General features: G+C 53.3%; 1 protein-coding gene across 1 annotated transcript in view; it reads left to right on the top strand.

The window, feature by feature from the left end:
• Positions 1-15: 15 nt before the first annotated feature.
• The window catches only part of SEPT9 (septin 9), a 95900-nt gene continuing 84884 nt past the window's right edge, over positions 16-11031 (top strand). The window contains exon 1 of the mRNA XM_026068561.1: positions 16-107. Coding sequence (XP_025924346.1) covers positions 53-107 — 55 coding nt within the window. The 5' untranslated portion in view covers positions 16-52. The remainder of the gene's footprint in view (positions 108-11031) is intronic.

Raw genomic sequence — 11031 nt, 5'->3', positions numbered from 1 at the left:
CACCCGCCCCAGGCACCGCGCAGCCGGGCGGCAGCGCCCCGCCGCCCCGGCCATGGCCGACCCGGCCGTGAACGCCCAGCTGGAGGGCATCATCTCGGACTTCGAAGGTGGGTGGCCCCGGGGGCCCCCTTGCCCCGGGCGGCGCTGCGGAGGAGGGCGGGGAGCGGACGCGGCTCGGCAGCCCGCGGCGCTGGGGAGGGACGGGAGCAGGGCAGGGGAGGGACGGGGGAGCCGCTTGTTGCTCCCCGGCAAATCGAGCCGAAGCGCTGCGGGGAAGGGGCAGGAGCTGCCGCTGTCTCGGGTCGGGCCGGGCGCCCCCCTGCCGCCCCCCCCCGCGCCTCCCCGTGGGCCGCAGCGGTGCGAAAGCCGCAGCGCCGCCGCGGGCGTCTCCGGGTGCCGCGGTGGGGCTGGGGGGGGGGGGCGCCCCCCTGTCCCGGGGGTCCCCTGCCCCTGCCCGGGGGGGCCTGGCAGCGCCCTGCCCTCGGGGCCGGGAAGCCGCTTCGCTCGGGGCCGCGGGGAAGCAGCTGCGGTGAGTCACTGCCACCGGCGGAGGCCCCGCTGCTCGGGAGGGCAGGGGACAGACGTGCAGGCTGCGACCTCTTCCTCGGCCGCACCGAAAAACCGCTGGGCCCCCGCGTCAAGCGGCACACGCGCTCCTAGGTAGGGCTGGAAACGCTGAGGTGTCCGCAGCTGGCCGGCTGCCACCTCACATCCTCCGGCAGCCGCTGSAGCTCGGAGAAGATTGTTTTCAGCGCTGCCTGCGCGCGCTGGTGTCTTTTGTTTGGAGCAGCGTTGCACCCTGTTGTTATCTGCGAAGGCAGGATCTTATCAGATATTTTTCTTTCCTGCCTTTCCAAGTTGCGTAGTTTTTTTGTTTTTTTTGTTGTTGTTTTTTAGCTGAAAACGCGTCGCTGACACAATTAAAAGTTTGTGAATCCCCAGGCGCAGGTCTTTCTGTTGGTTCCCAGATCTTGGATGCAAGCGTAGCTATAAAGTAGCTGTGAGATGGATAATGAGTCCAAGTTTCAAAAATGCCCATAGCAGGAGCTGCCTGCCCTAGAAAGCTTTTCATTTGTCCTGTGGCAGAGCTCCAGTTGCCTGATAGCGCTGCAGTGCTCTGCTGCGCAGTATCTCCTTGCAATCCCCTTGGCATGCTGGAGGGGATGCCTTCTCGCTGGGTGTCCGTGGCTCTGCCCAACACGCTGGCTTTTCAGGGAAGGACGAGAAAGTAACCGACTTGAGTGTGTGCTGCTGCCAGAGAAGCATGTAAGTTAAGGGCAGGCAGAAGAGGAGCRTGGGGATTTCTCTGAAGCAGGCATGGAGAAAGCAGCTTGGGGAGCTCGTCTTCCTAAGCAGAGCAGAGTTTTGGAAAAGCAGCTCCGTCCCTGCGCACATGCACTCTCGTGTCTTGGCTGTTATCCAAACTGAGCTTCCTTCAGTGGCTTTTAGAAAAAAGAAATAGTAGAGAGAGCTGTGATGAAAACTTACTCAGGGGCTGCGTGTCTAGCTGTGGGCTGAGGCAACTTCACTGCCTCCTGGTGAGCTCAATTCTTGCATTTTGTGAAGGAGCAAAGTATTGTTTTTCTTGCTTTGTAGATGAGGAAGCTGAAAGCACAATAGTTCCTCTTCCAGGTCATACAGGAAACGTGTGGCAGAGCTGAGAACTCAACACACTTCTGAGTCTCAGTTTGGTCCCCTCACTGTAACATGTAGCCACATCCATTTTCTCTTTTTCCAAGCCCCTGGGCTTTATTCCGCACGGCTGAAGTCATGGCAGAGCGCTGTGGGTGGAGGGCTTCGGGRGAGACTAGGGGACGTCGCATCCTATAAGCCACTAGTGGCTAATGAGAGTCTGAGTGCAGAGACCAGTCCGAACGGACGATCGGTTTTGCACTCTTGGCTCCACGGTGCATTTGCAACTGCCCTTTGGGGACTTGCGAGCTTCCCCGCTGCAGTGCTCCCAAGTGCTGATGTAATTACAGCCCTTTTTTTTTTTTTTTTTTGCCTGCCCCAATTGCATTTAAATCTCTGAAGAGTGAGTAATTCTCTACTTGAATATGATCAAGACCCCGCTGTGAGCCCTTGGGCTGTTTGTTCCAGGATGTGTGTGTTCCTCTGTGCCATGAAACCGCTCCGTAGTGAGATTTTCAACCCATAGAGCTCTTTATAGCTCCTGCCTGCGTACGGAGAGAGGCTGAGGAAAAGCTCTGTGCATCTACAGCCAAAAGGTCTGGCCTTGCCCTTGAGCAGGGATCCAGGCTACTGTTTCACAATTTAATTAGCTCTCTCAGCAGCACAGCAGCTTCCCAAGAACAGGGCAATTAATTTCTGGCCTGCAGGGCAGTAGATGCAGTATTCGTGTCTGCTGGGTGGGTATCTCAGCCTGAGGCAGCCCATGGCCAAGCAGGAAAGATCAGCCAAAAATACCATGAGGCAGAAACACCAGATCATCCAGYGGCCAGCGCCCTCTTTGTTCTTGCCAGTCGCAAGCCGGCTGCCTTTCCGAATCACCTTGATGGTTCCTGCCCAGCTTCCTCTTAATGTCTCTTCCAGACGTACGACTAACAGGTTTCTTATAACTGCTGGAGCACAGAAGGCAGAGAGGTACAGACTCAACTGGATGGGCTGCTGCCTGGACCATWGGAGCTGTCACCCTTAGAGATCCTGTGAAGAATGCAAGGGCCCTTTTGGAGGGGGAAGGAGTGCAAAGTATTCAACTACGGTTAGGTTTCCAAATCATGGCAACGTGTGGAGGGGCAACAYGGCACAGCAGATTGCATGCGCTCTTCCTTATGCCTGGTGATGTGATGGGGGTGATTGCTTTGGGCTGGGTAGCAGTGTTTCCACTTCTCACTGAGCTAACAGGTACAGTGGTGAAGGCATTACTCCCATTTATTTGCCTGGCAAGAACTTCCTCCTCTTTAATAAGAGGAGAGCATTATTAGGTTTGCCAAGATTTGCAGAACGTAATAGTTACTCTTCTGGGTTTCCAGACTTTGGCAGGTCTTCTGAAGCGTCACTGGTGCAGCCTTGATTGTGCCAGTACTTCCCACGCTCACGTCTGCCATCAGACTGTCAGGGCTGATCCAAAATGGAGCGGTGCCCTGGGGCAGCCAGCCTYGCGGTGCAGCAGAGAGGGGACTGCAGCCAGCTCCGCTTCCGTAACCTGAAATATGTACCTGGGAGCAGTGTGGAAGGGAGCCCGTTGCAGTACTCAGACCAGGTGGTGGGACTCTTGTGCGGTGTGTTAACTTTGTGTGTGTGTTTGTGTGTAGACCCCAGACTGCCCTGATCCCGTTCAGGTTGACTGATCCTATAATGCCAGCGTCTTAGATATTCGACTGTAAACATTGTGGGATCCTGAAGATTAAGAAACTTGCATCTTTGGTGGCTTGTGATAATGTCCAAAGATAACTCCGTAGTGGGGTACTGATGCCTTTTCTTAAGGATTTCAAAGCACCGCGCACACATGCTCTAATGTGTGTTACTTAGAGAGGCAGAAGAGATCTGTGTCTCTGGCCCTCTCCAGGGAAACATGCCTGTTACCAAACGCAATCGCAGGGGTAATTGAGGGTCGGTTTTGCTGGGAATTGCTGATGGTGAGTTGGCAGCCACGATGCTGAACGCTCTTTGCCAATGCTGTCAATTAACACCAGATTCGATTCCTCRTAATCATGTCGGAGCACAGAATTTCATAGCAGATGCAAACAGCAAATGACAGTAAATGCCGCGTGGTGCTGTAATCGCATGAAATTGCAGGGTGGCGTAGTGGGGTAGAACATAATTGGTAGAACTAGAGGCYGGGTAGGACATGAAGGCTTGTAGCTTTGCTCTGGCAGAAACCTCAAGGCAGCCTTTGTTGACAGTGGTTAATCCTCCGGAGAGCTTTCCCTGACTTATTCTTTTGCCTTAGCCCAAGCCCAGACRTGGATCTTGTGAAATCTGGGATAACATCGCAAAGCTGAGCTGCCCCAGGCAGCCAGCGTGGGACACRCACCGCTCATGGAGCGTGCAGTTGTCAACGTGCAAGCCTTGGCTGCGTCGCAGTCGCGGTAGCTGTACGCTGCCATGGAGCTGGGCGTTGCGAGGGCCGGGAGCCCCCCAGCCCTGCCAGCAGCCATYGCTCCTGATGGGGAAGGGTTTTCTGGTTCTTCTGGCATTGGACACCCCACCGCCACATGCTTCTTGCACTGCCCGCCGCACGCCGCTTACAGTATTTCAGCACAGGCTGTGTCTCAGTGAGGTCCTGAGTTGTGCTGTGTTTTTCATTAAAGACTAAAACAGGCAGCCAGGTTGTTTTCCTAAGGGGGCCGTATTAAAAATCAGCATTTCTCTGTGTGCAAATCTCATGGGCTCATCCCTGCAGTCCTTAAAATCTCCTTCAGCAAATGCATGGGCTCTGTTTGGGCCGCATGGCTGCGGTTCATCCCCGAGGCTGCCCGGGGCTCGCATTCCTGCTGCGTGCTGCAAGGGGAGCAGCTGCTGCCTGCATGCTGCAGATGCTGAGATCCAACCGTGGTGCTAATATTAGCAGTAACGTGCCAGAGGAATAGTCACAATGTTATGTGGGTGATGTGACTTGAATTCAATATGGTGAGAAGCCCGGGAGAGGGGATGTGCCTGGTGTTTCCATAACTGTCTCCTTTGGGTTCAGGCTTCTCCTGCTGTCCTTTAAGCCTTGCTGTGGGCTGGCAGGGCAAGCTATCAGCTGTGCTTCTGCGCTCACTTGCATGGGACCAGGGTGGGAGACCRGGTATGTGACTAACAGTCCCATGWGCGTGGAGGTTCAATGCCTGGAAAAGGAAACRCAAAGAGATCTTTCAAATTACATCTAGAATTGAGGCAACGCTCCCRAATGCTCCAGTTGTTGGATTTCCTTGACTGTCCCCAAAAATGAGGTTGTAACTAGTCTCTTCTGATACTTTTTATCATCAGGCTTGTGTRGGTAGAATCAGCTTCCGCTCTCCCAGCTGATGGGCCATGTGTGCTGCTCCAAGACAGGCTGCCACCTCTAATATTCTCAGAAACCTTTATGGAGACCTCTGAGAGTTTTTTTTCTCTCTCTCTTTCTCCCATCCTAGCTATGTTTCCGAATCGGAGATAAAAGGCTGGGGTGGCTGGAAGTGTTCTGCCAAATCAACACGTGGTGTGAAAGGCCGAACAGCCCAAGGAAAGTGCCTGTGGGAAGGCATGAGTTATCTTTTCCCAACAGAGCTGGTGTTCCATGMTCAGAGTGGAAAAATTGTATCTGTCTGTTAACAGCAATGGAGACCTGCATGAGTAGGTTGTTTTTTCCCCGTGTATATTTAGTTCCTTGGGAATAAAGAGGTTGTGAGGGGGTGGGAAAGGGAAGAACAGGACAGGGATCTCTTTGTGCACATGAGCTGGGCTCTAGGGATAGCCTTTGGCCCTGGTTAGGATGTAGGATCATCCAAAGGTCATTGCTAATAGTCATCTTATGCAACGAGGGCTGGGCTGCCTCTCCTCGGGGGTGGGCAAGTGCTCCAGCGTGGAGCAGCGTGTCCTTGGCTCGGTGTCAGGATGGAGAGCGTCCAGTGTTGGCTGGTATGGGTGAGCTCTCGCGATCCCCTTGAGATCAGTCTTGGACAAACTGAGCAGAGTGTTGCACTAATAATAGACACCTGTCAAAAGTGGTTAGATGGGAAGGGACAGGGTGTGGGTGAGGGCTTTATGCCTGAGCCAGCTTGGCTACTTTGGCTGCGCAAGCACGCTGCTGGTGCCTGGAGGTAACTCAAGCTTTTGGCGCGTACACCATACTGGCCCATCCAAATACTTGCCAGTCTCTGGCATCCTGGTAACCTCTTCCTGAATTTTAGGCTCACCTAAAATGTAATCACTCTCCTGCTTTGCTCTTTGCTAATTGCTGGTTGGTGGTTTATGACAGCAGAGTGAGTAGGAAGCACCTCTGGTGCACTTTGGGTTACACTAACACGGCCTAGAGACCATGCCTACATCTCTAGGCCAATAAATGCCAGCAAACCTGCTGCTGAGTGAGGGTCCTGGCACATCAGAGGTGCTTGCCCGTGGCTGCATTGCCGGGGTGCTGATCTAATTTCTGTTTTTCAGCCTGGCTTCCTCTCTCCTTTCAAGGAGCTGAACAGCCCGTTTTCCCAGGAGCCAGAACCCAGACAGCAGCAGCGCAACCCGGACTGGGACTTGTCATAGATCCAAAGACAATAATGGAGACTTCAGAGCCCATAATCACTCCAGATATTCATGTTTCTAGCTCTGATACTTAAGGCAATGTATTTCTGCAGTCCCATTATGCAGGCTCGTTCCCTTTCCTGACCTTCCTCCCTCCTGTTCTCCTCATGCTGCAGTGAGCTCTGGAGGGCACTTTTGTGATCAGGAGAAGTGGGACACTGAGGCAACAGGCCAAGCAACACTAAGTCACTGCCTCGTTGAGGCTGTTTGATACCTGGAAAATGAGTTCATGGGTCCAGGTCTGGTTTCTGATGAGGAAGTGCTTGTTTGATGGGGATCAGACACCATCATGGGAACTCTTCATGGGACAGCGGTGGGCTGGCTGCTTGCTGGGCCGCCCCATCGTGTCCTTCAGCACGGACCAGGATTGTGTCCCAGCCACCTTTCATTTCACGTGTACCAGGTCCCGTTTGGTTCTGGCACCCCTCTTCTCTGCCCACGGAGCAGGCAGCAGTTTTGAATCTGCCAGCTCTGCTGCTGTCTTGAGTGGCCCTGAAACCACTGAGACCTCGCTTCTTCCCCTGTCCCGTGAGGGATGCTGGGGAGGAGCAGGCCTCGGGCAATGAAGAGGTTTATTGTTATTCCTGACTTGTTCTGAAAAACTGCCCCTAGATTAATGAAAGCGCTTATCTCCTGACAGCTGTGACTCAGGCTTTTACTGTGATTGCTTCTCCAAAGCTGCTGGACAGAACTCAGCGCTTGGGGCTCCTGGGGACACTTAGGCTGCTCTCGGGATCTGTGACTCCAGGGTGCGTGGCTTGTGCAAGCTGGCTTTCGGCTGGTTTGCATGCCAAAAAGGCAAGACATCGTGGGTGCCAGTGCAGCCTGTTCCCCTGCCTCTCCTAGCATTGCTGTAGATGTCCTGTTGTTGGTACCCAAGTAGCTAGGTTCAGTTGGCGCGGGAACGTCTGTTTGTGGCTGTTGCACCTCTGACTGCTCTGTGGACATGCCCTGTCCCTCAGAGGGGGTCCAGGTGTAGATACTGTGAATACCAGGATATTTGCAGCTCCCATTTGGCTGAAGCGCCAGTGGATCATTAGTTATGGCTGCTAGCAGGACCTTTATCTTTGAAACACGAAGAGGACCCCTTGCCTTTTCTCTCTTTGAGTGTGTATCCCCACTGGAACTTGAGATCTGTCCCTGTCCAGCTCCTGTCCCCATCTTCTCTGCCTCTCCAGCCTTGGGTTGCAGGGTGCTTCAAGGCTGTTAACTGGCCTCTTGGGAAGTTGGACTGATGCTTGGGTGCTGCAGCTGGTGACAGCAGCGATGCTTATCCTGTCACTGCCACCAACCAAATTGTCCCTTGCAGCTCACTTGCTGTCCTCTTCCTTTTTTTCCCCCAGTGTGCTCTTGGCTAGGTGTATAACTCAGGTGTACAAGCTCAGGCTAACTTTTATAGCGAGGTTGAGTCTCAGGTGACTTAGGTTAGTGCTGGAATATGGCATCATGACAGGGTTATCTGCGCCCACAAAGTTGGTACAACAGGGTCAGTGAGCAGGGAGTCTTTCCCCACTGCCCGTGTATTTGCAATTGCCATTTTCTGCAGTGAGCTGGAAGAGAGCCTGAACTTGGGCTGTGACTGCAGAGTCCACTTTCGGACTGCTCTGTCAAAGGAGCCAACACTCTGGGTCCAGCCTTTCCTGAGAGGGGGACTGGGATCTGCCTCCAGCACTTTGCAGCTTGTGACATGAAAAGGGTGTGAAATGCCCCAAGTGAGTTCTCCAGGGAAGATCAAAAGCACATCCAAAGACTTCAGGATCACGTAGGTTGCGGGACAAGGGATGCTGAGAGTACCATGGCAGTCTGCACGGCCGCCCTCCCTTTGGGTGGAGGTGGCAGTTGAGTAGCCTTCACAACTTATACAGCCCTTGGCTCCTGGTGAGTTGGATGTCCTCCAACATGGCCCAGGGCACACAGCCAGGTTGATAGTGGGGGAAACAGCACCTGGCACAAAATGATGCTGGTCGCCTGGGACTCGTTCTGGAGAGGAGGAGCATGGCAAGGCTGGGAGATGCCTCCTGGGAGCCCAGGGGCTTTGGTGTTTCTTCTGTAAGGTCATTGGAAGTGCAGATATGGGGAAACACAGAAGGGATGACTTTCTGTTTTGTTTTGAGGCACATTTAGTTTACTGAGGAAGAGTATTCCTGTTCCTCTTTGGAGGCAGCTGCCAGCCTTCCAAACGTCTGTGCGAGTGCTCCCGGCACGCTGCTGCATTTCCCCTCGCCACCGGCCGCCGCAATGCCAGCAGCCGCCGTCGCTCCCACTTCTGCTCCTACCCTCCCTCCTCCCCATGTCCCTCCGTTACAATGTCCGCAGGGTCAGCGGGAGCCCAGTTGGCTTCCCGGGCCGTTGAGGACAAGTGACGCGATGGCGTGTTTATACTGTCAGGCCCTGCGAGGCTCTTGTGTATCTTGCTGCCGCTACGAACAAGCTGTCCCCAGGGACCGCGGTGTCGCCGGCGTCTGTCGGGGGCAGCCGGCGGCTGCTTGGGATGCTGCGGGCTCGGTTTGCCGTTCCGCCGTCTTGCAGCTGTCGTTGGGGCCGTCCCCGCTCTTGAGACGGAGGCGAAGCACCAGGATGGATTTGGGGAGGGCGAAGAGCATTGATAGCGTGGGCCGGGTCAGGGACGGGCACACCGGGGGGGCTGCGGGGCACATCGGGGCTCTCGGTCCCCCGTCCCCACCATGCAAGGGAGCCGCTCATGCCAAGTCACCCTTCTCTTGACATTTTAAGCACCACGTGGCACTTCCAGCCATCGGAGCGTATTATCGAGCAGAGGTTCGATCGCTTTATGGTTTATTCAGTTTAATCACCGCTCTTCCAGCAACGAGCCCCTGTCGCCCCCGAGTCACTCGTGACGTGGCCCTTGTGGGCACCTCTGCTTCGGGGCTCATGACTCACCAGGGACGGTGGCTGGCGTTGGCCTCTGACATGATATGGTGCTTGTGGCTTCTTAAAATGAGAGCATGTGTTGTTTTTTTTTCTCTTAACCCTTCTGGGCTTTGGTGCCCTGCGAGTTGGTAGCACAGTGCTGCCTGGGGGTTGTGATACCATCTGCATCCTAATTTTGCCTGCTGGGCAGCAGTTTGGAGGAACTTTAGAAATATTAGTGAACCGAACCGATTCTGCAGTCCTCTGGGAGGAGAGGAAGATTTATTTCCCTCTTCTCTCCTCCCCTTAGGGAACTGGAGCACAGATCGGAGGCAAAAGCTGCCCAGAAAGCCAGTGGCAGGGCCAGTAATACAGGGCTGGATACCCTGTACTTTATGTAATTTTCTGTACTGGTATGAAATGAATATAATGGATGTAAAATACACTGTTCTGATCTGGAAGCATTTTGCTGAGGGTTAATGATTATGTAAACTGAAGCGTAGTGGAGAATCAAAGCTACGACCTTTCTAGAACTCCTTTATAGGGACTGGAAATCTGGGATTTTGGCTTAATCTGAGTTTGAATTTTATTTATTTATTTTTTTCTGTTCTTAGTTCCAACTTTCCTTTTGCATGTTCAGTTCTGGGAAATGACTGGGTTTACTGCATGGTTCCTACAGGCTGTCTTTATAACTCACTGAATACATGTGAAATGCTGCTCGAAAATCTTTGGTTAAGCCAGAGCCCTGAACTTGCGCATATCCCCAAATTTCCGCCGTAATTCAATTCTTGTTGCCATTTGCACAGTTCATGAAGGCACTGCATGTTGATAGCACATCGCCAGCATTATCTTCTATGTGCAATTTATGTGTTAGGCTGTGAAACCTGTGGAAACCTTTTCTTTTTTTTAGTGCTGTTTGAAAAGTCAGCAAAAGTGTTTGTGTGTGCACCTGATCGCTCATGATAATATGAGGGTTGTGCTGCAACAGCAGATCGCTGCATCATCTATCTTATCTATCAATCATATATATATACATATAAAAATATATATATATATAAATAAAATAGCATCTCAGATTTTATATATATATCTCTCTCTGAGATGCATATATAAAATATATGCATGTATTGCAGCAAGGTTGGTTGTTTGGCAAGAGAAAGGCATGAAAGCTCCTGGTGCAAGCCCAGGGGCAGGATCCAGCATTACTAGTTTTCCGTCTTCCATTGAGTGAGCAGTAGCTTTGGCAAAGTTGCTAAACTTTTCTGCCTTCGTTTCCCCAGATGTGAGAGAGGAATCTGAATTTCTTGTGCCGCTTCGAAGCTGTTAATAGACAAAGTGCTTTGGAGAGGGGGAGCACCGGCGTGTGTAGTACCACCGGCTGCCCAGCGCTGCTGGTGAATTTGCCCTCCCAGCCGAGTGCAACTGGTTTTGGCACCCTGGAGAGCCACGCGAGCGGCTTTGAGCGTCTCAAGGAGCATGTTGGTTAGGATGAGTAGAAAATTTCCTGCTCTGGCCCCGTGGCAAGCGTGCGGCTCCTTAGCCCTTCTCCGGAGGGGCTTGAGCCCGCGCCGCAGCGGGAGGGTGCCCGTCTCTGGCCTGCGGCGAGGTGATCACACCCCGCTCGCCGTTCCCGCAACGGAGAGCTCTCGGTCCTTCAGTGCATGAAAACGCGTCCGCCTTTTTATGGGTCGTGGCATCTGTTCAGCAGCATCACAGACAGTGGTTTTGGATAAGCAGCTCCAAATACCAAACCCAAATGACCCTAGAGGCGCAGTAAAGCGGAGACGGTGCTATTTAAACTAGGATTTGGCCAGAAAGCGGAGGCGATCGCCCTGCTGTCTGGCGATAAGGATCTGGGAATCTTTAATGGCCATGAACGGTTAATGTGGTGGGGTTTCGAAAGGGCTCGTTGAAAGATGACACCTGCGGTACACA

This window comes from Apteryx rowi, unplaced genomic scaffold (assembly GCF_003343035.1).
Source record: "Apteryx rowi isolate R43461 unplaced genomic scaffold, aptRow1 scaffold_275, whole genome shotgun sequence".
Classification (NCBI taxonomy): domain Eukaryota; kingdom Metazoa; phylum Chordata; class Aves; order Apterygiformes; family Apterygidae; genus Apteryx; species Apteryx rowi.
The sequence above is the reverse complement of the archived record's forward strand: the minus strand, read 5'-3'. Positions and strand labels throughout refer to the sequence as shown.